We start from the raw sequence: 27,667 nt of genomic DNA, 5'->3' as shown, positions 1-27,667 counted from the left end.
TTTTAGTGTTCAATAGAAGTACTGACAAATGATCCTAAAATGATTATAGGGGAACTCTTTCAACACCATCTTCTGATCTTTTATTTTGAAATAGCAGGCCTTTCAGTCAAAAACCTTTTATCCTGACCTTTTGTGTTTTTCCAAATCAATGCTCAACTTTTAATACCTTCTGTATTCAAATTGTGCATGTGATGAGATGGTTTTTTCAAGGCTCTTTTCATCCACATGGATGATGACCACAGTAGTCTCCTTAAAAAGAACTTTAGTGCTAGTTTATTTCTTCTGGTCATTGTAACTGCATGCAGCTTCCTGTCGGCACTGGAGCACTTTACAATGCCAGTGCTGACACAAGTCTTTTTGAACCATGCTGTATCAAAATTACTTAAGTTAAAAATAATTTTCCAAAACAAGGGGGTTTTTAAGGGCAGATGGAAGACAGAAGAGGTGATACTGAAAAGCAAAGATGGAAGAAAGATCACTCAGTTGGGTCATAGAAGGGAAATGGATTTTTCCATCATTTTGCCTTTATACCATAAACTTGAGGTGTGCAGTAAACACTGTAATAGGGTAAGCATTGTAAGATACCTGCAGCAGCTCTGTAGCTATTGTGTGCATGACAGTCTATTTCCTCATATAAAAGCTAAGGATCAAATTCTGAATTACTGACACAGACTTACAGAGTAATCCTCTCTTTTCAGGTATAGAATTATCTGTATCCTTCATTGCTGCACAGTTTTATACATGCATTGAAATTATGTGAGCTTTATTTCTGTTTTTCTATTCCTATAATTCTCAAGCTTGGGAAATTTATCATAAGTTGTTAGCATAATCTGAAAAATTATGCAATCATTTTATCAACTGATGTAATAAAGATAAATCAATTTATAGGATTGATTCTTCCTCAGTAAAAATGAGTATACTTTCCTACTTTAAGTTATACTGCCATCTACAGGTAATCCAAGTTGGAGGAGATCTCTAGTTTAGCTGCCTCCACAAAACAATAACAAAAAGGGAAAAAGTATCTGATGCTCAATGCAATAGCTCACTACCCTCTGTTTGATGCCAGACCTCCCCTCAGCAGAACCCAGATCAGCTCCTCTTCCAAGTAACTCCCCCAGTTTATACACTGGGCATGATGTTCTATGGTGTGGAATATCCCGTTGGTCAGCTGAGGTCACCTGCCCCAGCTATGCTTTCTCCCAGTTTCCTTTGTGTACCTCCTCACTGGCAGAGCATGAGACAAGAAAAAAGTCCTTGACTCAGGATAGTTAACTTAGAAAAAAAGACCAAAATATCAGAGTGTTACCAACACCGTTCTCATTCCGAATGCAAAACACAGCACTGTAACAGCTACTGTGAAGAAATTAACTCTACCCTAGCTGAAACTAGGACAGTTGATAAGAGCTTTATTTGATCGTAAAAACCTCCTCAGATGGAGGCTGCACAGCCTCTGGGGAACATGTTCCACTACCTGACTGTCCTCACAGGTAAAAAGTCCTTCCTTTTAACCATTGTAAATGTCATTTCAATTTAGGCTCATTGTCTCTTGTTCTCCTGCCACACTCACTATGAAGAGCCTGGCTCCACCTTATTGCTAACCTCCTCATAGGTGCTGATGAGCTGCTGTTGATTCCCCCCAAACTATGTCTTCTCCAAGCTGATGAAGCCCAGTTCCTTCAGCATCTCCTCAAATGACAAGGGCTCCAGTGCCCTAATAGCTCAGAGGCTCTTTGCTGAACTTGGAACAGTTCTTGTACATTTTTCTAGTGCTAGGGACCAAAACTGAATGTAAAAGTTAAATGTGGTCAAACAACTGCTGGAAATTGGGATGTAATACCTGCCCAAGATCTATTGGTTGTGTCCCTGCTAACCTATTCCAGAAGGCTGTTGCTCATTCTTGCTGCCAAGGAGCAGAGCTGGACAGGGCCCCTGTTCAGCTGCTCACCATGTCCCTGCAGAGCTGGCAGTGGCACTGGTGCTTCCTTCCCATGGGTAGCACTTCACATTTGTCCTTGTTGAGTGTCACACAGCTCCCATTTGCCTCTTCCTTCCACATATCTAGGCTGCCCTGAACAACAGCCTGACCCTCCAGAATATCCATTTGTTCACTTCATTTGGTGTCATCTGCAGATTCAATGAAGGTGAATTCCATCCACTCCTCCAGGCCACTGACAAAGACACAAAGCTTGATGGGTCTAGAAGACACCCCAGTGACATTCACTCCAGGGAGGGTGTGACCCCTTAACTACTACTCCCTGCATCTCATCATCCAATCACATTTTCACTCATCTGGTTTTCCACCTATCCAAACCACAATATACTAACTTGGTTTCACAAATATTGTGGTACAGAGGCAAACAGACAAGGTAAATGATGTTTTTTTTTGTTGTACCCTTTTTCAAAAATCCACTTATTTTATCACAGTTAACTGCCTTTTTTTTACTTAATCAAAAAGAAAAGTTTTTTTTCCAAAGTTGGTTAGTATATTTTTTTTGTACTACCACAAGACTTGACAGTAACAGTAGAGCCTGCATCTTGTAAACAATGGTTTTATTATACATGGTTTTGATTTTATTATAAACGTTTTTCCAGTGGTGTCAAGTACTCACCTGATCTTGAAGAGCTTACTGAAATAGGCCCTCCCAGCTATGCACTACTGAATCCTGAAAAGGTCAGCATTAACTCAATTTGGGGCATTCATCAAATGTCTGATAATGCAACCGACAATTTGTCGCTGTTGACTCAGGACTTTAACATTTTAACACTAAGTACCTGAACACAATGAAACACAATATATTTGGGAAACCTTAGTACAACTTTTCAGTTAGAAACTTTTTAGGCTGTAAACTTGTAACATTACTGCTTGAATAGCATTTAGTATAAAACATATAAAAAATACTATGAATTATAAGACACATTTGTTTGCTCCAAATACTTTTCCAGGACTTTGCAAGCCAAATGCCTATGCAAAGAGGAAATTCATGCTGGTTGCCCATGGTTTCTTCAAGTTCTGTTAGACCTTCCTGGTGCAACAGTTTTACTCCAACGAATTCAACACATTCAGAGTTTGGAATTATTTTGAAACATTCCAAAGGATTTAGGTAATGCTTGTTTTCCTTATCTATATGAATCTCAATCTACAAATTTTTCCTGTTTGTGACTTGAACCTCTTATTCTGCGTTATATTTCTGGCATTACATCTAAAATAACAACATTGTACAATATTCCTGCAATCTTTTGTTAAGTGGAATCTTAAAAATCACATTTCATTATTTCTCTCAGACAGACTGTTGCATAACATGAAGGATCAAGGTCAAATGATATATGAAGAGAGACTTTTAAATCATTCAGATGGTTGTCCTCAATTTTGATCTCTTTTTCACTACTTTCCAAAAAATATGAGACATTCTTAACATTTTTCAAAATGAGTCTGTAGCATCCAGGTATATTTAGCTGTAACGGAGACACTCTGAATTTGCACAACTCCAGCTCATCCTTAGAAAGTCTTTCATGGTACCATTGTCCAACTTTATTACTGGGATACTTGATACTGTGTCCCACCATCGGAAGAACTACCTACAAAGAAAAAACAAACCTATTTGAGGTAATGCTCACCCATTCCCCTTTAAATAAATGTGATCATTTAAAATGTGTTTAAACCTTGTGTTTTGGGGCCTGAAATAGTAAACCAACAGATTCTCTTGTGCATTGGCAGATATCCTGAATGTCATTAAAGCAGAAAAAATAATCAATGTATCAGGATTCCTAAAACAAAGCAGTGTATAGCAGTAAAGACATTCAGTTGCCATGCAAGACTTCACAACTATACTTTGAAACCTTCAAAAATTAGAATGTCAACTTCTTTTGAAAGTTTTTCCAAGTAGACTGAAATCTTTCCCAAAGTATTCAGCTTCAGGATAAATATTGCTATACTGCAAATGACACTGTACTTATTTCTACTACCAAGTAAATTTGTTATGAGAGTGGAAATTAGTTCACATGTGTTTTCTTCAATGAGCATTCAGGCAGGGACAAAGACTGCACCAGTTAAATTGATCACATTATTTAAAATAAAACATTTTAATCAGATAAAAAGATCAACAACTCAGAATTTTTCATACAGACTTACTTGGTATATAGAATATTTGTTAGCTGATTCTTCTGCAGCAGTGACTACATGAACCTGACAAGACATTTAAGAAGAAAAAAACACCAACCTTTAAAAAGTAAAGTCATATGCTTTATTTTAGGAATTATGCACTGTACTCACAAACTTGCACAGAATATTAAGGTTATTTGACTACTGCAGGGGCAATAAACTCAGGTATGAAAAAATCTTAAGATATGCTTAATTTATATTAATCAGTTACTGGTAGATGGCATTGCATTAAATATTTACTGATGTCTGCCACTATTATTCTTTGAGTCTGAAGTTAACAAATGCCATCTTGTGCTACATCAGCAAATGTAAAAATACAAAAAAAAGTTTTATATTAAGAAGGAATATATCTATATAAAACTCAGTAACTCAATACTGAATTTAATACATCTTTTAATTTTATTTGATCTAATTGTTCCATTAACATTCACTCTCAAAAATACAAGTAAACAAAAATATCAATTGAAACACAAGCTACTCCATAGGGACTGAAGGTAGCCTTTCAAATGCTCTTGCCTTCAAATTTGTAAGAGGTTCACCCAAAAGAAATTAATTACATTCTGCTTCTGCACACACCTGTTTGTTCTCTAGGAAACACTGCACAGTTTATGATTGATCTGATCAGGAGAAAGATAGAAAAATAGAATAATCTAGATTGGAAAAGGTTGAATCCAGCTGCAAAACATTGCCAAGTCCACCACTAAACCCTCATCACAGACCTGTAGGGATGGTGCCTCAACCCCTTCTCTGGGCAGTCTGTTCCAGTGTATGATAACCCTTTTGGTGAAGAATATTTTCTAATACACAATCTAAATTTTTCTGGCACAACTTGAGGCTATTTCCTCTTGTCCTACCACTTGCTACTTGGCAGCTGTCTTCACAATAAGGTATGCTAACCCTAAAAGAGAGAGCATCTGAAGAGAGCACTTCAGAATGGACTATGGTACGTCAAAACCTGGGACCAGACACTTCACTGCCAGATTCTACTCACTAGCTCACCTATGGCTCCATGCACAGCTCCCATGCTGAGCTACGGGTAAGCAGAAGCACTCCCTTGCCTTTTAGTCCTTTACCAAGAAGACTGCTGTATTTTTTGAACAGCTGGTACCAGTTTAGACCCAGCACCAGTGAAACTGTGCTAAACACATCTTGCCTCTGTAACTGCAATGAGATTATCAGATCAGCCTGAGGCTACCTTTCACCCTGGACTCACACTCAGCATTGTATTTAGGAAAGGCCTGATGTGGAGAGCAAGACTCATATCTGCACTGACTAGTAATATGGAAACACCCAGAGTCTTCTACTCTGAAGGCTTTCCCCAGTCAGATCCTAAGAGCATTATATACCATGGAGATAAATTTCCACATGTATCATTTCTGACCTCCTGTTCCTTCCTCTCACTTGAATAAAAAGAACAGCCAAAATAGATTAAAGATGCTAATTGTATGTCTAGCTTGTAGCTCTATTTATGGTGAAACAAAAAAAAAATCCTACACGATGTTTTTTTTAACTTAGTCACAAATATTAAATATTTTAATGAAAGAACCAAAATAAAGGCATTAGAGTATGTCTGCTTATATATTCAAGAACATGGAGCTGTTTGGGGTTTTTGTTGTTGGTGTTTTCTTTCTACAAGAACTACTTTACAAGAAGACTCACCTTGTCATTCAGGGAAATGCTTTCATCATTTTCTTCCAAGAAGACAAGATCACCCTCCACCACTTTGGAGCCATAAGTCTTCAGCCTATATGATGCTGCTTCATTCCAAATTTTACTGCAATAAGCATGGACATAGAATATGCGCAAGGAGTGAGGAATGTTGAGCCATCCTTTGGTACAACCTTCATGATTTACACCATAGCGATTTAAAGCTCGTAGCAACATCTTCTCTCTTACTTTAAATTCTGGCAGCATTACAAGTGTGCCCTTTGCATCTTCTGACATAAACAAAAATAACCATGTCAGTAATCCCTGATTATTCAAGTATTACCTGACATTTAAAAAGATAAAATAATCAAATAGAGAAAAAAGCTGTCAGTCTAATGTCTCCATGCTTTGATTATTTCCTTTCCTTCAATGTGTTGCCTTAGACAAATTTCATCTTGTATGCCTATCAACACAGACCCATGAATTTTATTCTGTTTCATGCAGTATAAATTAAACTAGCTGTCAGTTATTCAGCCTAGTTCAAACAATTTTTTTTAAAAAACTTATTTTATCACTCCAAAGTGGTTTTTTTGAACCAAGTAACTGGAAGTAAAAACCAAGCTATAAAAGAACATTAAATCTCTACTTCTCATCATTTCAGAAGATGTATTTCACAGCAGGTAAAAACCATGTCTTTATTTTAAAGGCAAAAATTACACTGGCCTCAGGGAAGTCTGACTCTTAACCAAGATGAAAATGCACTTAATCAGATTTTTACTGCATTATATAAATGCTGTATATTTAAAATTTTATGGGGTTTTTATTTCATATCACAAGTGATTACCTGATGAAGTCTTTTGCACAGACTTCTATGTCTGCTTTCAGGAAAAGGCAAGCAGCTGCTTTCAGGGTCCACATCAACTGGAAGTTCCATGCATCATACAGCCATGTACAGAACAAAATCATTTATCTTACACTTTTTTGTGAAACCAAAAACGTCTTTAGCTTTTGAAGCTACATATCATAGTTGGTAAGACAATCTACAGTGATAAGCAGGCTAGTAGATGTGGAATTTTTGAAAAGAAAAGTATGTTTGAAGTTGAAAGCAACTTCAAATTGTTGAGAAAGTTTGGCTGAATGATAAAACCAATAAATATGGCAAACAGAGCAATCTACTCAGCACACTCCTGCCTTTGACCTATTTTGTTGATTTTAGTTCAAAAAAGAAAGAAAGTAGATGTGTTAAGTGCTGAGTATGAGTTGGGTGCCATATTCCTGTACATTTCCCTCACTAGGGAGAAGAAGGTCATTATCCAAAAGCAGACAGATGGAAGGAGGCCAGAACTCCCTTGATAAATCTTGATCTCTTCCAGCATTATGACATACAGTGTTTGCTTCCATATTTTCTTGCACCTGAAGTACATTCATTTTCCACTATTTTGCACATTTAAGACCTCACCCTCATATAATTTTGAAACATGCAATTCTATTGAGTTGCACATATAAAAATTATAATGAAGTTCATTATAATGAAGTGTAAGTAGCATAAAGCAGTAGGAAAATAAAAAGTATTTCCCTGTGCAGCAACACAGTACCTCACAATATCAACTCTGCATAAATACTTGGACAATTTAAGTGGACATACCAGTTTGAAGAAAGTATCTTTTTGCATTGTTTACAGGATCATCAGTATCTTCGGGTGTGAAAAATAACTTCACAGCTTTCACCTTAAAAGTACATTTTTTTTCAGTTAAATATGACTATTTATCAGCTAAACAGGTAATCATGCATGCAATTCTGTCTCAACATATTCTGCAAGCTCTCAAAATTAAATCAGTTTTCACTGTCAAATTCTCCCTTTCCCAGAAGATCTCATGAACCACAGAACAATGTGTTGTACCCCTTCTCAGATTAAAAAGAGGTTTTAGTCACCCAGAAAATGTAAAACAGTTTTCAAAGCTCTGTGAGAAAACAAGTCACTTTCTTGGTCATCCAGTTCAAACTTTTCCATGTGAAATTGTCATCATTCTGTCCTGAACAGGAAGGTTCCTTCTATCCTGCATGCTTCATGAAAAATTTAGACTGAACAATTTCACAGTTTCATACAGAGGGAAAACTTTTTTAATTTTGTTTTTTAATACTGACCTGTATTAGCTTAGATGACACTGTGACAAGAAAAACACTACAGTAATCTCTGCTGCTTGCAATACTGGAGGAGCTGCTCAATTTGCTAGCACTTCTACCAACCTGTGACACCTGGCTCTTGTCCTCCTCTGCATTGGACTGTGCAAGCACATACTGGCACATTTTTAATACAGACAGTAATTCCTACCTATTTTAAATTAAATTACTAAGTTAAGACTAAGGATTTAAATCATCACTTCTCAGGGACTGGCACCTGGTCCAACTGCTATCTGATGTCAGATACATCAACAGCAACTTTCATGGACTGCCCTCAAATCTTGATTCTTATATTTGAAAGATAGGTTTTCCTGATTTTTCTCAGAATCAAAACAAGATTAGCAGAAAAGGATATTCAAGTTTTCTTTTGACTTTGTAGTGTCTGATTAGTCTCCTACCTACTTCTTCTATAGTGCCAAACACTATACTATGTACACTGAAAAGTACATTACTCTTATCTTATTAATTATTACTTAATAAGCTCAGAACTGAGAGTTTGGGAAAGTAGTCAAGGAATAATGGAAAGCAGAAATCTCTTCTATATTTGCAGATAAATTACTGCAGTATTGAAAAAGCAAATCCTCTCTTACAAACTTATGTGACATTCTTAGGAAGTAAACAGACCCCCAGCAGGATAAAGAAGCTGCAGTTTGAAGGTGATCAGACCATGAATAAACACTGTATGAAGCCTGCTTCTTTGCAGTGTTCAAATCCTGTATGGAATGCAACCACTTTCCTGCCAAGGGGCATGATGAAAATCCCAATCACAGACAGAACTATCACCCCAGAACTATTTAAAGCTTCACTTGCTGTTTAAAAGAAGGTTTTAGTTTCAGTGTGAATATCTTCATGCTTAAGCTGGTATTGAAACTGATCTAGCAATTGCTTCCAGCACACAGGTGGATTTATCTCACAATTGAAACTGTTCACTGAGGAAATCAACTCCAGTGCTAGATATTGCAACAGTAATATGAAATTCTCTTGACAGTAAGTACTCAAATTGCAAAATGGAAATACCATTTTTTCATTCAGTAAAGCCAATCCTATTTGATCTGTCTGAACAATTTGTCCTTGTCCAAATCGCTGAGGTCCGTAGTAATTCACAAAACCTTTTGTCTAGAATGAGAAAGGATAAATATGTTACATGCATGAAAGTACTGGGTATGATCAACACCAGGCAGATAACACACATACATCTATATTTATATCCAAAATGTATAAAACCAGAATCAGAACTTACATGAAAAGCAAAATTCAAAATTCATTATTTTGGCACTAAAAAGATACCTTAAAAGACAATCAAGTTCTACCATTGTCTTCACATTATTAAAAAGATCGCAGGTAAATGAAACAAAATTATTCCTATATGGTTAATTATTATAATTACAACTATAGGTCAAGTCAAAGTAATTAAGCTTTTTACATGTATCAGATTATGTTATCTCTACTCAAGCAAATGCAGCACAGCTAATGAACAGTAACCACGGGACATTTTTTTCTTAAAAACACAAATTTTTTAACATGAGATCATATCTGTTATTACTGCAATATAAAGATCAAAAGTGAACACTTCTGCTAATTGGGATTTTAAATCTCCTGATGAGTTCTAGGTCACATGTGTGAAGAAAAATCACAGTCATGTGACCCAAGGAGAACACCCTTTTCTAGAAAATAGTAAGTATACATGGAGTAGACAAGCACAAAACACATATTTGTTTTGCAAATGGTTAATAGGTTCAAATTTTATTATCTTGCTTTGGACACCTATAGGTTCCATACACAATTTTGCTTTCACAAAAGATGAAAAATGCATATTTTGGATAAATATGTATCCTGTATTGTCATTTATCTTCTGACCAGTAAGGTAAATCTAATAAAACAAGACACATGATCACAGGAATTTGGGTTCATTTTCCAAACAGTAAAATAAAACAAGTCAGATGGAGCAAAGAAAGCAATGTAGTACCAGCTGAATGCTTTTCTCAATAATAAAATTATTTTCCAAAATACATGTAATGTATTTTGCTTTTGCACAGTGGGTAATTTTCATTCAAGAGTTTATTCCTGGATGAATCTTCTAAAAGCAATTTATATTATAGTTATTACTTTGAAAGATAGGGCAAGAAAATCAATACTGTAAAAATATCCACAATTTTCCCTTCTATTATTTGCTTTTATTTTTCTTGGTGGCTTAAGAATGTCTGATGATTGGAGTTTTCTTCAGCGACTAAGGAAAGCAGAATCAAAATCCACTGCACTTCAGAGGAGTCTTCCTTCTCAGAGATGGACATTCCACATATGTTCATACCATGAAAGTTTTTGACTTGCATGTTCCTGACATGACCAAAAAAGGCAACCAGCTGTGATGTGCAGTGAGCATGTGTGTGTGTATACAGGTATCCCATACACACTATATGGATGTGTAAGTACATTCTTTCCCCCTTCATCTGCCACAGTGAGACCCATCACTTTGGTCACCCCAGCTCTGTGCAGCAATGGCTCTTACATCCACAATCATTTGTTACTGAATTCCCCTTTTCGTTTGCTGCACCACCCTGGGGTCTCCAGTCTGAAACACAGAATCAATTCACTTGTAATTCCTTCTTGGAAGGCAATTTTTGCTCCTGATTCCCTAAGTAATGCAGGAAAGACAAAAAACTGCAAAGGGCACCAAACTTGGGAAACATTGCCGTTATTGTGCTATTACAAGCACTTTCCTTAAATGTACTTTTTATAACAGCAAAGAATGAAAACTCTGTTCATTATCATGAGTCTTTCTTACCTCAACATTTTCCACTGCTTCAGCTATTCTCTCCTCCAAATCACCAGAGTCATGACTGTGGTGCTGGAGGTCTCTCACAACTATGTCAAAGTGATTGCCCTTCAGCTGACCAAGTCTGAGGTGCTGCTGTGCTGGACGGATGTTGTATATTTTCATGCCTTTTTTTTCCATTTTATTTCCAATTTCCTTCAACCTAAATAGGAAATTGGGAGAAATTATGGACCATCCTCTACTAAAGCTATACAACTTCTAATTAATGTCTTTTTCACCTTTGCACTCACATTGAAAACACTTTAAAAATAAAATGGGATGTAAAACAATGATTACAAGAAAACAAAATCAAATTAAGAGATAGAAGTGTTAAAATTTAGTTATAATTCAGAAGTACTTTTTAAATTATTGGCATTATTATGCTGGAATTAAGCAATTCATGGAACTTTCTCAGAGTGCACAGAATTTTTAATTTTTTTAATTGAAAATCTAATAATTTTTTTACTCTTACCTCCTCAAAATCTGTTTTTCATTAAAGAGAAAGGAAAAGAAAAGGTAATGTGCTCTAGCAGACTCCAAAACACAATTGCTCTTTCTCCATCAGCCTTAACAAAAACAATTTCAGTGCATTGATTATCTGGGTGTGCTCACACATGCTTGTAATTGGAAACACAGCTGACAGTTCAAATATTTACTCTTTAAAATATCCACTCAATCTCTTTGTTCTTATGTGTAAATAAGAGTCATTCAAATATGTGGAGGGATAGAATGTAAGAACATAAAGATAGTGCAGAAGGCAGTCTCACCCCTGAGGAGTTGCAGCTGCACCAATCACCAAAGATTAGGAACAGGCCTGCCCTTAACAGGCCACAGCTGTGTCCACTAAGAATATGAGTGCCACAAAAGAGTGGGATAGCTGGGTGAGGAGAGAGAGATGGACTTTGTTGGCTGTGCAGATGAAGGAGTCAGTGCTGTGAGGAGATACCCATGAGAAATCACCAAGAAGGTATGGGGCCTTTTTTAATAAGATGACAACATAAATCAAAGGAAAATTTCAGCATAAGAGCTTGAATCCTAAGCAATATTTTAATAGCATCATAAACTGTTAATTTATAAAAAAAATATTTATTTTTCTTGCTGTATGGATGCATTTACCTATTTTTCTTTATCATTTAAACACTCATGCAAAGTTTTGCTAATTATCTCTTGGACAACAGGCCTTACAGTCCAGTTTGCAGTGGAGTTTTGCCATTGACTTGAGTGCTAAATTGCATATTTCCTAAAGCCACAAAAGATTAAAGCCATTTCCACTCTGCTCTATATAGGGAAGGGGAAGACACATCAGTAACAACATTTTGAGGGATTCTACCATGTTGATACTTATTAACACCAAAAACTACATGGTAAATTGCTTGCACCCAATTTTAAGTACCTCTCAGGAGTCACCTTCTTCACCACCATAGGCTGCAAAGTGATAGCCTTCTTATCTTTGATGCCAGTGTAACTGAAGTCTGAAGGAAGAACATCAAGTTCTGCTGCCAACAAGCCGATTGCTTCTAGTGTTTCTAGGTTTTCTTTCTGAAGGGTGAAAGCTGAAACAATCATCTCAGAATTATTAGAAACTTGCCTTTATGTTTCAGTCTTCTGCCATGACAGATGGGCAGGTTCTGCCCCTTGAACTGTAACAGCATGGAAACTGTAAAGAAACTGCCCTCCTACCCCACAAATCTAAATCAAATGGGACTTTTACAGCACAAAAGGAAAAAAATAAAAATGGTACATAAAACTCAGACCAACCAAAAACCCTGATGCCTTAAAGAACTGCACCTCATAAAATGCAACACAATTCAACAGACATGCATGGATGTATTGCAGGAAACATTCTCTGTATCAGAGAATGCTTTGAAGAATGAGATCATAAGTCAAATTTGACCTTACTAACTTGTTCAGTCTCTAGATGCACCTCCTAAAATCCCACAATTATTTTCAAGGAAAGCTATCACCCTGGGAATGCCACAGAGTGAGTGGCTATAATCAAAAGAACTGTAACCATTATCAGCGAGCAGCTGATGCCAAATCCCTGCAGTAACTTGATTCCTCCATTCCGTTCTCCAAGGGTGTAACACCAGTGCACTGATAATGATTTATTTCAACATAAACAGTGACCTGACAGTATAAAAATTATTCTGAGTATCAGTCTTACCTACAGAACACTGTAATACCTGTCACCTTCACTAAAAATGTATTTACCTGTATAAACATCTTGCTTGTCCTGAAAGCCACCAGCACACCTTTTTCTGGACCCACTTTTTTCTCGAAACCGTACCATTATTGATGTACTTGGCTGATCACTGACATCTGTCATGGTAAAAGATTTTGTTTCTAAAAGCTTTCCAAATTTTCTATTGATAAAGTGGTGAACTGTTTTTCTGTGCTCTTTGTTTCCATCAGGCTCAAAGGAAAACGTAGAATTTTCTAGCTTTGCATCTAAAAATTTAAAGAAACCACTTGTTTCCTTTTCAGTCACTAATTGACAAAGTTCTCTATAATCAGGATTCCCTTTTACAATCATTTCGTTGTCTTTTGTAAGAGTGACTAGAAAGGGGAATTTCTGCCTAACGGCACTGTGTAAATCAGCCCGAATTTTCTTGTCCAGCCTCGGTCCTAGCGAGAACTCCCTAGCAGCAGCATCCGCGCTGTTTCCCGAGCGCCACGCATCCTTCACATCGCGGGCAAACTTGTGGAGCAGCTCGCTCACGGGCTCGCCGAGCAAGGACTCCAGCCCTGGGGCTTCCCCGAGGCCGGGCTGCAGCTCGGGCTCTCCCTCAGGCCCGGTTTGTTCCGGGGATGCAGCACAGCCGCCTCCCGCCCGGCCTGGGCCCTGCCCCGGAGCTCCGGGAGCAGAATCCCGCGGGCACCCGGGGGGCTCCGTCCTCCGCCTTTTGGGCTCCCGCGGACACGGGCCGCTCTGTGCCGCTTCGCTGCTCTTCGGGAGCAATTCAGCTCGGGAGTCCCCGAGGAAGAGCTCGGGCACCTCGAGCTCCGTCACTACGAAGTCGCCGGGCGCGTTTTTGATGGTGCCGCGGAAGCCGGTGTGCTCGGTCAGGTAACTGAAGGAGGGCAGCATGGCCGCGGCCTGCCCTGCGCCCCGCCAGGCCGGACAGGAAAGGGGCAGAGGGGCGGAAGAGCATCAACTGCTACTGCAAGGCGGGGAGGGAGGCAAGCAGGGATGGTTGGACGGACGGACGGGTGCAGGGACGCAGGGAGGGAGCGGGGCACGGACGGACACAGCGAGGCGGGAGCGCCGCGCCCCCGAAAGCCGCCGCCAAGGGGCGCCACAGCCTCTCCCTCCTCCCCCTCCTCCCATCAGAGGGGCCCAAGGACGTTACCAAGCTCCCCAGGGCCGGGGGGAAATACAACGAGACAGCGAGCCCCCCCTCCTCGCGTCCGGACATGGGTCGTGCCGGGGGCGGGGCCCCTTTCGGCCGCCTATGGGAGCGTCAGGTGGGAGAGCGTTTCCGCTGTGTCCCCACCGCGCCGGTGACGTCAGCGGCACCGGGGGCTGGGCCCCGCCCCCTTAAAGGGGAAGCTGTGCAGGCGGAGGGGAAGCGGCGCGGCGGTACCGGCCGGTGGGCGGCGGCGCCCGGGGGATCGCGGGCGGGCAGCGACGGTGAGGCGTGAGGGGACTCCGGGCGGCAGCGCCCCGGCTGCGGGGTGCAGGGGCGCGCCCTGCCGGGAATGGTGGGCGGGGGCCGGGGCGGGCCCTTCCCGGCGAACCGCACGGGTAACGCTGTGTCCCAGCAGGAGCGGAGGATGGGCGAGCCCGTGACGGATTCCACGCGCGTCCGCTCCCTGAGCTACGGGCTCGTGCGGCGCCTGGCGGAGCTCATCGACCCGCAGGAAGGGTGGAAGAAACTGGCGGTGGATATAACCAACCCGTCCGGGGAAAGCAGATACAGCCAAGTGCACATAAGGTCCTACACCAGTCCCGTACCCCAAACTCGTGCATCGCCACAAGTACCCTGTTAGCCCCGCTGGCCCGCCCGTTACTGTAACTTGCTGCACCTCGTGTGCTGGGGGGCCCTTGCGCCTTACGCTCCCGTTTCCTTAGGGAACGCAAGGTAATTACTCCTAATTGTACTGCAGCTCGGGTTTAAGCAAGCCTCAGAAAATTGACTGAAGAAATGAGGATTAATTAGAACTCCAGGCGCAGGTATTTTTAGCGATACAGGACGGGCTGCATAACTCTCTGTACGCTAAAGGCTGGTAGGCATTGATGTTACGGTGCCCAAGAGACAGCTGCGCTGTAACTCCTAACTCACTGCTTCAAGAAAATGCCCAACAAACGTGGGGAGCCCCAGGCCTAAAACTCACAAATTCACTTAAGGAGTAATGCTTGCAATATTTTATGAGCACCTCATTGCTTGAAGGGCTTCTTGAATCTTTGTTGAAGCTGTTTCAAAGACTGAGATTTTTACATGCTGTACATATAATTTTGGGTTTCCAGTCTTTTCTAGTAATGGTAGTGTTAAATCTTTGTTTTTCTGTCAGTAATAATATTAAATGAGTCAGAATGCTGGATCTCATTTTCTTCTTAATGGCCATCTCAAAATATTCAAGGTGGAGTATGAATGTTAAATGGATGCAAAACAATTATTTTTTGATCAATTATATTGATTATATTTTGATCAACAATATATTTTTGATCAAACAATTATATTTGATCTGGTTCTGACTAGCTCTGTCTCTGCCTGACATTCTCTTCTCTGTTAGTCCAAGATGCCAATATGTTATGGATCCTAGACAGACAGCTGAAGCCATGTATATGTATATATAAAAGCCCATAGCTTTTCCCATATTTTGCATGGTTTTATCCCGATTTTAAATGTGTTTCATTTTTTTTTTTTTTGCTGTGTCTTCAGAAAGCTGGGATTTTTGCAGTGCATTCAGATTTTTTTTTAATGTGGATTATTTTTGTCATTTGCCTTTAATCTCTTTCCCTTTATGCTTCTTGAGGTAATTTTTTCTTTTTTTAAATACTGGTCTTAATATTTATCTTTTAAGGAAATTTGAGGCATTTGTACAAATGGGAAAGAGCCCCACGTGTGAATTGCTTTATGACTGGGGAACCACAAACTGTACAGTTGCTGATCTTGTGGATCTGCTGATCAGGAATCAGTTCCTAGCACCAGCAAGCCTTTTGCTTCCAGGTAACTGTTAGTCTTGTACATTTTCTGTTGTGTTCTCAGTTTTCTAAGATGCTAAAGAGCTTCATCCCAACTTGAAAAGCAGAAAGGATTAGGTTAAAATAACCAAAAATGAATATATTTTCCACTTTCTATCATTTGTAATAACAGTTTAAGTATGAATTTAAAGCTTCAATAAGAGTGCTAGAGTTTACACATAGTGGCACAATATAACCTGGTGATACTTATGTTTCTCCTAATTTTGAAAAATATTGGCATTAACATTACTTAGTTTTTCTCTGGTTCCTAATGTAGTTAACGCTTTTTCTAAATTCCCTTTTCAGAAGCTGTAAGGATGCCACAGGAAGTTACATTACCTCTTTCTTCACAGGAAACCTTGCCTATACATGAGAAACAACTACCTGTACAAGAAAAAAGGGTGACATCTGTAAAGCCTGCGTTAGCTCAGAGTGCTGAGAAGCAGCATTCAGATTCTTCCTACTCAAGTGAAGAAAAAAGCAGCTCACAGTCCAGTAACACAGGTAGACATTTACTTTGGTAGAATTCAGTGCTGTTTTTTTGCTGATCTGTCTTTCACCCCATGTGAAATAAATCATAGCAGTTCATAAGAATGATGACTCTATTCCTGTCATGGTGCATCTGTGAGAAACAGCATCTTGCCAATAAATCACCTACTTTGAGGGAAAACTTAAATGTTGATTAAATTGCAATTTCTTTTTTTGCCACACATAATCCTGTGTGCTTTTCCAGTACTTATTTTATAGACTGTTCAGCATCTCATGCTTTGAAACTAGATTTTGTATGTCAGAAATTACTAAGAATGCTGCAGAAAAGATGACTGAAGAAGGCATTTTAGGAAAGTATGTGGTTGGTCTGTTGTTTCCTAAAGGTTCACTTTTGGGTTGCTGCCAGGATGTAACCTTGGTGTATTTTTTGTATATAAGGCACTGTGGCTCTCTCTGTGATCTGCTACACATTTAATGTCTGCTACCTGTATTGCAAGTATGAATCAAAAATGCAATCAGATGTGTGCTACAGTGTTAGTTGTGAAGAAAATGATGCATAGGTAATTGTATATGTTTATCTGCCTTCCTTTTGTGATTCTGGTATCTTCATCACAGAGCTGGAAGTAGGGCTCCACTGGGTCAGGTTTTGTGCAGTAGCAAGTTTTTGTTTTAAGAGAACTGAAACAGAGAACTGAAAGAGAAAACCTCGTTCCTTAAGTGAAAACACAGTTTTGTGCTAAATGTCGATGTCTTTCAGATTTCCAGAATTTTTTGTTTCATGACTTGGAAAGCATTACAAATAATTTTGATGTGCGACCAGAATCAGCGGGAGGTAATAAACTGGGAGAAGGCGGCTTTGGCATTGTGTTCAAAGGCTACATCAATGGCAAAAACGTGGCTGTCAAGAAGCTCATTGCTGTGAGTTGTCCTGGGGATTTTTCATTTTAATGACTGAGAACTTTATCAAATAGACTTGTTTATCTTGTTTGTTGTGAAAAGCATTGAATGATAGATTTCCAGAAGTTGTCACTGTCCTACGCATTAGTTGGCTTAAGAAACTTATCCTTCGTCCCATCAGTGTTGCAGGTCAGTACAGTCACAGGAGCTAATTCTTGCCTTCTCTGGAGCTCTCCTTTGAGGGGCTAAGCGAGTTGTTGGGAAGAGCAGAGTGTTTCCCCAGTTATTTTCCCCTCACCCTCAAGAAGTGCCAGAAGAGAAGGGGTCCTAAGGTGGTTTCCATTTCAGATTAGAATGGCTGAGATTCACAAGCTAAATTGTCACAGAATTTTAGTCTTCATAACCATTGTTTTGTGTGAATATTGAATTTGTAATTAAGTACTATTGGGGTGTAACTGCAATGAATGGAATAAGCTGTTGATTGCTGAAAATGGATCCATTTATCCAGTTATACAATGTTCCAAGGAATTTAAAGTGACAATCTGATACTTATTTTTGAACTTAGTAGAAGGTATATTGTGAAAATTTAACTAAGAAAGGCATACAATTCTTTTTTTTGTTTTTCTTAATGAACAGCTGTGCATTTTATTATGAACCAATGATGTTAATGTCAAATACTTGTTTTTATAGATGGTCGATGTTAGTGTTCAGGACTTAAAACAGCAGTTTGAGCAAGAAATAAACATAATGGCAAAGTGAGTATGTCATTATTCAATTTTTCTGTTTCTAACATAATGATTTGCATGTTAACTGAAAATGTTTCTTGTACACAATCACATTTTGTTTGTTTTAAAACATCACCACACAAACCTGGCTTTATGCAGTAGAGGTGAAACAAGGCATTGGGAATCAAGTTCCCCATGCCTTGTGTTTTCCTCAATATTGAAAGTCTCTCAGAGCACATGTGAACAGATTTTTTTTGTATAGGTGTCAGCATGAAAATTTAGTAGAATTGCTTGGTTTCTCAAGTGATGGTGCTCAGCCATGTCTGGTGTATGAATACATGCCCAACGGTTCATTGCTTGACAGACTTGCTTGTCTGGTAAGTGAAATCTTTTCTAGCTTCCAATTGCCTTACTTTGCTAAAGTACAAGAATCTGTGGAATGCCTTTCAAATGGAATTGAACTGTGATGGCCAAATGATGTTTTACTACTTTCTTATTGTTTTCTAATAACAAGTATTCCAATAAGATTTTACACAAACATTTTAGATAAAGTCAAGTCAGTGCAATGTCATGTACTGGTATCTGAAGCATCACAGAAGCTTGCACTGACTGTGCCTGTGTGAGGCAGTGCAGAGGGTGCTGCAGTCTTGTTCCCAGTTCTTACGTTGGTATGTTCTCTGCTGGTTCCTGAGATTCTGTGAAATCTGTGAAACTGACCTTGTTCATTGTCCTTGTGATAGTGGTTATAATACAGTGCTCAGTCTGCTTATCTCTTTCTGAAGTACGTCAGTAAATGTAAATTTCAATTTAAAAAACTATTATTTTGTATAAATGCTTCTGATTTAATCAAATGGTGTATGTTCTAGCCTTGGCCTTATGTAAATAACAAGTTGCTTTGGTTTGGTGAGGCAACTCTGTTTATCAAGGACACACAGTCCAATAGTAAGCCAGACTTAAGGTAGTAGATTAGTGTCTGTGTTAATTTGTTGAAGGAGTTCAAAAAATCTGCTCAATACTAAGCAATTGCAGCTTCTGAGGTTGTAATCTGGTGAACATTTTACATTGGTGCTACTTCAACCATTCATGTCCTCAGACCTAAGATCTTGGGCTTGCTTTTTTTTCTGCACTGATAATCTGGTTGTACTGGTTCAAGCATCTATTAGTTGGAGAAAGATTTGGATTAGGGAACTGATTAGGTTGATAAAATAATAATTCGTGAAAAAATATTTAATTTTCATCTGGAGACATTTCCTTTGTAGGGCTGCACAAATACTTCTGCTCCAGTGGGGAAAACATGGTGCTATGATGAGAATGAATAGCAGTGCTTGAGGAAAGAACTAGTCCTGTTAGTACTGCTGTGTCAGTTTACATTTATTTGCTTGCCTACACTACTACAGGTGCAATTTTTCTTAAATTGAATCAGTGCAGAAGAGAGATAAGTCTTACCTAAGGGCAGTGCAAGTTTATCTGTAGAAATGAGCAGTGCTTAACAAGGATGTATATGAAAATGGTCATCAGTGTAACTTGCTGTTATCATCAAGGGAGCTTTAAATATTGGGGATAATTGAAAGCTAAAGGAGAAATAAATGTCTCTTCCTTTACAAGAGGACAAATTTATGGCATAAATCAAGGAATCTAAATCAGAATCTATAAATTAGAAAGAATCTTTTTCTAATAAGATCAGAGAGGTGAGTACTGTATTTACTTGAACATCTGTTCTTGCTGATAATTTAATTTTGTGACTTCACTGGATGTGTTTGATGCATGGACTCTTGCTTGTATCATCTTTGTGTCTGGATGTTGAGCAGGCAAGGGAGGTGGTAGAATGGGGAGATACTGTAATCCACTTCCCTTGGCCACTGACAACATTTTTGATTACTGGCTTTTAAATGTAGATGTCCTTACTTCTGAGGTTTAATTAGTAGCATGAATAAAACTGTACTCTCAAAAAATCCAAAAATCCTGGAAGACTGGCTTCTTGTTGTTTGTAAAGAACAGTGGATTGCTTTGAATTCTTTGCTTTGGGTTGAAGGCCCTGGTATCAGTGCCAGTACAAAGTGGGAGCTGCAGTAGATACAGATAGGTCTTTGCAGAGCAGCTGGCCTTGGAGACTCAGAGTCAAGCCTTAACCAAGAACATGTTTTGCAACTGACAACTTAATCTAAGGCAAAATACAGGAAAAAAATGTAATGTGACAAAGGCATGCATTTCTGCCCAAATCAGTTAAGAAATGTATGCTGGTAGTGTTTTTAATCATCTACTTGAACACAACAAAACATAGCAAGAAGTTACTTTTGGGTTGTGGGGGTTTTGTATGTTTGTTTTGGTTTATGTGAGTGCATATATATCTTTCAGATTTTTACTTGCCTTTCTCTCTTTTTAATCAAGGATGAAACTCCACCAATTCCTTGGAATATGAGGTGTAAAATTGTTCAAGGTACAGCAAATGGCATCAACTTTTTGCATGAAAATAATCACATTCACAGAGATATTAAAAGGTAAAACCTGCAGACTATTGCTGGCTGCATTTTCACATTTTCGTTTTTCTTTTTCATCTTTCCCCTGTTAAAGTAATTTTAGAGAGAACAAACTGCAAAGAGCATTACTTCAGTCAAGGGCACAATCTTCTGCAAGTGACATCCATCTCCACAATCTTGTCTGTGCCACAAGGACATGACCAGTACAGATTTCTAAAGATAATTATGGGGCTAGAAGCATAGAATTGCTTAGGGTGGAAAAGACCTTTAAAATTATCAAGTCCAACTGTTAACCCTGTTAACATGGCACTGCCATGTCCACTGCCAAGCCATGTCCCTAGGTGCCTGCATCTACATGTCTTTTAAATATCTCTGGGGCTGGTGACTCCACCACTCTCCTGGGCAGCCTCTTTCACTGCTTCACTTGGTGAAGAAATTTTTCCTAACAGCTTATTTAAACCTCCTGTGGCACAAATTGAGGCTATTTCCTATTGTCCTGTTGCTTGCTGCTTTGGAAGGAGACTGAGCCCTCCCCCCCACCTGGGTCCAGCCTCCTTTCAGACAGTTAGTTTTGTGGTGCAATAAGGTCTTTCCCTGAGGCTCCTTCTCTGCCAGCTCCCTTAGCTGCTGGACAGCTTTCCAGCCGTGAGGTTTTGCATTGTAATTGTAATTGTGTTATATTATGTAAATTGTAATTTGTATTTTAAATTGTATCTGTTACTTTCAAATAGTTATTTGAGTGCCATGAGAACACACAAAGTTCTGTTCTTTAACTGCTTCTAGTGAAGCTGCTGTTGAAGAACAATTAATTTTTAAATAGTTAATTTTTCAGATAAAAACACATCTTTTTTTTTTTTTTTTTTTTTTTTTTGTAGAACACTTCTTCAGTGTCTCCTTTGATTTACCCCTATTTTTTATGAATACAGTAAAATTACTTCAGTCAGGTTCATGAAGTTCAGGGTTCTTCAATGATAATGAATGGTCATTGTTTGTTATACCAGAGTTTTTTCCTATGGACATCAGAACTCAGAATAGGTAGGGTGTTTGTTGTAGAGTTTGGTTGGCTATTTCTGGTATTTTCATTGTTGTTTTGTTGCTGCTACAGTTTACTGTGTTGGTTTTCTTAAAAAAGAGGCCAAATCTTTGAAGAGAAGCCCCAATTGCCTTATTCTCTGTGATGGTTAAGAAGGAATGACTGACTGCGTGTTACAGATGAATGTTTCAGTAGCTTTCTGGCTTCTGGCAACTCTGCTAAATACAGGCAAATTCAGTTTTGTGACCTTTCAGCTTGGGGGGAACAAGCATTTGCTTCAGCTATCTCATGTGTGTGCTTGCTGCTTTGACAGTCTGTTTCTTCTTTCTCCCCTGCCTAAGCCTCTGGAGAAGTGTAATGACTGCAAGGGATGCACGTTTTTACCTTACGTGCCTCTGCCCTTCTAACTGCTGTGAGTTGATCATATTAGAGAATTGGGTTTGGGGGTTTTTTTGTTTGAATAACATTTTGCAACTTGTGTGAGTAGTTCAATACATTTGATTGGTGCTGTTAATAGTGCTGCCACTTCCAGATAACATTTAGATGAAGAGACATCTAAGATTACTTCAGTCTTCATTTTGCTGCGATGTGTAGACCATTCATAAACACACAGGCATTAGAACAGCTTCTCTAGGCTAGAGGGGACAGGATTTAATGGGTATTCTCACAGTTGTTTTTTGGGTTGGTTATGCCCAGGAAATAGTTCTGTTCTCTTTTAAAGCTTGAAAGTTGCAGTAAAACTTGCATTTATTGTGCTTTTTGTGGTGTACCCAAAAAATGACCATTCTTTGGACTGGGTTCAAGTTGATAAGAAGCTGAGATTTATGAAGTTGTGATCTTGTTCTCTTGGTGGATGATGCCTTTTGTAGTGTATTTACAGCAGCTCTCACATCAAGTGATCCATTGTAACTTACAGCTGTGTTAATTTTGTTCAGGTTGGGTGAACAAGAAGGGGAAGTTAGCAGTATAACTTTCCAGGAGGTGTTATATGTTATATCAGGCATTGTGGATTTCTTACAGTCCCATTAAAGGGATCAGAAAATGAGGATTTCATGAATATTAAATCAAGTTATTTTAAAATGGTTTTAAGTGGTACAAGTTTAAAACCCAGTAGATTTCTGCTGTAATTCATCCCACTGAGCATTGTATGAAAGCATTAAGGACTTTGAGATGAGCCTCATTTGTCAGGGTTGCCTTTTTTTAAGGAAAGTAAAAGCTGGAGGTCAAGTGAAAACATGGCACATAGAATATTCTAGCAGTAATAAGGTTTCTGGTTTTCTTTCAAGACAAGAGTATTATTCATTTAGCACATGAATTTGTCATGGTTGGCTTGGTATTAGATAATAGGTATAAAAAACTTGATTTTGTTAGTTCTGAGCAGAGATTTAGACTGTAAGAATTAAACTGTGATCCAATAGAAGTTGATCAGAGCTAATTATTCTCTATTGTCTCTCTTAAAGCCAAACCATAAATGTAACATAATTGGTCTGTTAAAAGAAAGTTTTGTATTTCTAAGGTTTGGGGGTAGGGGGAGTGTCTAGTTTTTTTCCTTGTGTTTTGTTGTCCTGCCTTTTATTTTTTTATGCATGCACACACAAGAAAAACATAGATGGATCTTGCAGCCAGTTCTTCATGTATTTAGAGGAATGAATTTTGAAATTGAACAATTTCCAGCAAAACTAAATTTACATAACTTGTTTTATGAATAATATATAAATATCTTAGCTTTCAAGATAGTCAAAATAGCAGTTTACATAGCAGGTTATTAAAGAATTATTAGTCTGTCATAAAACCTATTTACTGTAATGTTCAGAAAATTCTCTTTTCTTTTTTGTTTCTTCCCTTACCTCCCCTCTCCACCAGTGCAAATATCTTATTAACTGATACATATGTGCCCAAAATTTCTGACTTTGGCCTTGCAAGAGCATCTGTAACATTCACACAGACAATCATGACTGAAAGAATTGTTGGAACAGCAGCCTATATGGCCCCTGAAGCTCTGCGAGGAGAGATAACCCCTAAATCTGATATCTTCAGTTTTGGAGTAGTAAGTAGAATGTGGGAAGCAGTATATGAATTCTGTTGTAAAAGATAAAAGCACACAAAATCAAGAGTATCTGAAATGAAATGATTACTCTGGCCTATAATTTTTCTTAAGATATTTTCTTAAGATAGTGTTTCTAAATGTTGTGTTAAAATCATTTGAATATGTTGATTTGCTATGTGAAAGACCAGAGTAAAATAATATTCCAGGTTCTAGCTAAATGTGGTTTGAAGTGTGTGGAACGTTTTTGCTTGCATGGTGTTGCACAAAAGTGTAACTCAGGCTAAAAAAGAAAATGTAAGAAAATGTTCCAAAATTACTGTGTTTTACTATATTCAACACCAAAAAGACAATGTCCCTGTTGAATTTGCCTTAGAGCTGAGTACAAAAAGACATGAGCTTAATATTTGGAAGAAAATTTAATTTGTTCTGGATAGATCCAAGACCCTACTCACTATTGACCACTTCCTTCCCAGCATTTTGTTTCATGGGAAGGCAGGCCCAACACTATGTCTGAATAGTTTGGAAATCCTTCAGTCTTGCTGTGAAGGAACACCATGTAGGCTGAGAATAACTTGTGTTGAATTTGTAAGCCACACTGCTGTTAATGGAAATAAAGATAAGAACAAAACCAATTAATTGTATAGGAAATCTTTGGACAAACACAAATCCTGAGGGTATTTGTTGACAGCCTGGAGGTCATGCTGTTTTTTGCAAATCATATATATGCTAAGGGTTATTCTGTGCTTTATTTTATCTTCTGATTTTTTTCCCTTCTAGGTCTTACTAGAAATAATAACGGGTCTTCCTCCAGTGGATGAAAACCGGGAGCCACAGTTGCTGGTATGTTCTTCATGTTTTCTCCTTCCCTCTCACTGCTCCAGGATCACTTTTATGAAATCATAGTCAGTAAAGAGGTTCTGAGAATCAGTTGTTGGTCAGCAATTTCAGACTTGACCCATAGAGGAAGGCAGAATATCTGCCTTTACTCATTGCCGCTTATTTACTCATTTATGCTTCCTCAAACAGTACGTGTGATTACAGATAACCCACTTCAAGTGTTTTGGAGCTGAGGACTTTTGGACTAAACCAGTCAGATTCAAAATTTGATTTCGACTAGAAGTTTCCAGCAGATACTGCAGTCACTGAGACTGGAGACAGAAGATTAGTTTACACACAGACATTCATTTATAGGAAGAGGCTTTATAAAAGTGATTTAAAAAATTATACCAGCTTAAGCTTGGATATTTGTGGATTTTAGGATACTTAGTTGGTTGTGCCTCTTCTCTTACAAAAGAAACAATACTAGAAAACTGAGCCTTGAAGTGGGAGACAGCTAAATCTGTATGATATGGCTTAAAGAAATTTGCTTTATGATGTTGTGGTAATTAAAATGATATAGAATAAAAATAATAAATTAATAAAAATTTGTAGTTTATTTATTGTCTCACATGCTGTTCAGATACTTACAATGTTATCTGCGTGTTGGTTCAAATTCTCTTGTAGTTAAGTATAAAAGATGAAATTGAGGATGAGGAAGCAACTATTGAGGATTATGTTGATGAAAAGATGAGTGACTGGGATGTACCTTCAATTCATAAAATGTATTCAATTGCTGATCGATGTCTGAATGACAAAAAAACCAGAAGGCCAGACATTAAGATGGTATGTAGTCTTTCAGAAAAAAAGGCTTATTTTGGGTGAGTGTGTGTGTTTCCCCTGCATATGGTCACACTATCAGTTAATTATATTTCTGTCTGTTCTCTTCCAGGTCCAACAGCAGCTCCAAGAGATAAAAACTTGATAATGTGTTTCTTCTGACACAGCAGTGTTTCTGTAATGGAGATACCAGTACCAAACATTTAATCTGTATTTAGTGCAACATTATCAGTGATTCTGCTTTCCAGAACTTTCTGGACACATGTAAGGTGAGCTGTTGGCCTGTCAGCAGCTCTTTCACATTTCCTTGGTCACTGGGCCCTTAACATGGGGAAACTTTCTTGTATTAACAAATTGCAGTGCTGGTACATCATCTTCTCCTGCAACTTTTTAAATGCATTTCCATATTACAATCTATTTGAATCTTTTTATTTCCATATTTAGTATGTCTGCTGCAAAGAAATATGACTGTAACTGGGCAGAATATTTTTTCTGCAAATTGCTTTCTTGATCAGGTTTACTAGGCCTTTGTCTATTGAAGACAAAACCATTTAATAGCTATAATGGTATTTAATGTTGTCTTTTTGAGAAATGACAATTACCCAATTTAAACAAGCTTCTACTTAACATTTTAGCTTGAGAGTTGATATTAGAGTGAATGGTCTGGTACTGTTAGTGAATGTGATTATCAAAAGTCTTCCTGGTGTTAGTTCTAGTCAAATAAAGGGTGCAAGACATTTTCTAGATTGTTTTTTTATTTCAAGGATTCCCAAGCAAAATAGTTATCTTGCTGTGCAGATGCATTTACACTTGCAAATGCTTTCTTACAGTGAACTCTTTGATGACAAACCATTTAATTTTTATTCACAGGAAGACTCTTAGCTATTTTGACTATTTTAGGAGGATTGAATATTTTTAGTACTTTAGGAGAAGATTCCATATGGATTATAAATACAGATGGTTGCTTTTCTTAAAGGGATCAGAATGATGATGTGAAGACCAGTTCTGCATTTTACTTAGTCAAATAATTAAGCTGTTTTTAATATATATATATATTTATATTAACTAAATACAAAAATACACTTCTGAAAGTATAAATGGAAAGCTTTTAAAAATAGAAACATTGACAGATCAAAGCAGACTAAAAATGGAATGAAAGTGCCTAGTAAGATTCCAGATACTTTGGACTAAGTATGAGCATATTACCATTGTAAGTGAAAGATGTTATTTTCATATAAACTCATTTTGCACCTCGTGAACTTTGTTAATAGCTTAGGGATAAGAACATAGTCTGGCCTACAGTTAAATTTGAAATTCTGTGATTATGTGTGACTTCATTCAGGAATATATATTTTGTTGTAGGAAGCATGTGATTTCAGTGTAATGATATCATTAGATTTCTGGCTATTTATTCAGTTTGTATTGCCTTTTCAAACTGCTAGCTTAATTTAGAAAAAAGGATCTACCTAATGGCTTCTAGATTTTTTGAGAATAAATTGTAAAAAACTGTTAACATAGAAAAACCTGCTGCATTATTACTTCTTTCTACTATTAAAACTTTGAGCCTTGAAAATAATAATAATTTTATGTTGCTTGCATTTCTGTTAATAACATTATGGTAACCTCACTGCATGGAAAAAAGCTGTACAGCTCTGAACCTGGAGAAAAAAGCTGCTATAAAGCTAAATTAGAATAAAATCTGCTGAAGCCATTCTTCAGTTTTAAGCACCTCCAGCTGTTATGTGAAGGTTTATTAGATCACACCTGCTTTTTACTATCCCTGGAGCTGGAATGCAGCTACAGTGTTGTCTAGAAGTGTTTGCTGTAGCAACTCCCTGCTCAGCTCCGTTTGCCTCTGGTAGGGCAGAGCATTTTTGTTCCTACACCAACTGTGACATTCTTCAGTGAGGAGAATCTCAGCCACAAGCATGGGAGTTCCTGCTCTGTCATACTTGACCATTACTGTTTGCAGTGCTGCTCACAGCAGTGAGGTTTTGGCAGTAGTTTCCCTTCCTCACTGAAAATGAAGCATGTTAGCTTCTTTTTCATACAATTGAGAAAAAAGTTTGGAACTTCTTTAGTGAATATGAGGGGTTAACTAGGTAAAGCTAGCTAACTTATGTGGCAACTATTTTTTTTTTTAATATTCAGGGGACAAGGAGAAGGAACTTCCCTTTCCCACCCCAGATGTTTTTTGAGGTCTCCATACAGTAAAGTCAACATCTCTAAACACAAACAGAGGATAAGAGTAGCTGACTTTAGTTTCTTTTGTTCCCTCCAAAAACATTAAATTATCCTAGCATACTTGTTTGTTTTAGTTACTATAATAAGGTAATTCAAGATACTTGGGATGATCTGG

General features: G+C 38.1%; 2 protein-coding genes across 3 annotated transcripts; one reads left to right on the top strand and one right to left on the bottom strand.

The window, feature by feature from the left end:
- Positions 1-2,533: 2,533 nt before the first annotated feature.
- On the bottom strand, positions 2,534-14,127 carry PUS7L (pseudouridine synthase 7 like). The gene is given in 10 exon segments (XM_058022530.1): positions 2,534-3,576; positions 4,130-4,183; positions 5,819-6,096; positions 7,452-7,533; positions 9,005-9,103; positions 10,770-10,962; positions 12,193-12,352; positions 13,011-13,916; positions 13,919-14,067; positions 14,069-14,127. Coding segments are annotated over 10 exon segments (2,304 nt in total). The 3' UTR covers positions 2,534-3,252.
- On the top strand, positions 13,785-26,940 carry IRAK4 (interleukin 1 receptor associated kinase 4). 2 transcript variants are annotated; one of them, XM_058022531.1, is made up of 12 exons: positions 13,785-13,866; positions 14,565-14,734; positions 15,825-15,970; positions 16,291-16,488; positions 17,231-17,391; positions 18,061-18,125; positions 18,358-18,472; positions 20,484-20,593; positions 23,469-23,652; positions 24,430-24,492; positions 25,156-25,314; positions 25,421-26,940. In XM_058022531.1, exons 2-12 carry the CDS (start codon positions 14,574-14,576, stop codon positions 25,451-25,453), a joined length of 1,395 nt encoding a protein of 464 aa, XP_057878514.1. In that variant the 5' UTR covers positions 13,785-13,866; positions 14,565-14,573; the 3' UTR covers positions 25,454-26,940. The 2 variants fall into 2 exon arrangements, with proteins under 2 accessions (XP_057878514.1, XP_057878515.1); XM_058022532.1 differs by lacking the exon at positions 13,785-13,866 and having other exon boundaries at positions 14,660-14,881.
- The last annotated feature ends 727 nt before the right edge of the window (positions 26,941-27,667 follow it).

The sequence above is a fragment of the Melospiza georgiana genome, chromosome 4 (assembly GCF_028018845.1).
Source record: "Melospiza georgiana isolate bMelGeo1 chromosome 4, bMelGeo1.pri, whole genome shotgun sequence".
NCBI lineage: Eukaryota > Metazoa > Chordata > Aves > Passeriformes > Passerellidae > Melospiza > Melospiza georgiana.
Note: the sequence above shows the minus strand (reverse complement) of the source record. Positions and strands in the feature narration are given on the sequence as shown.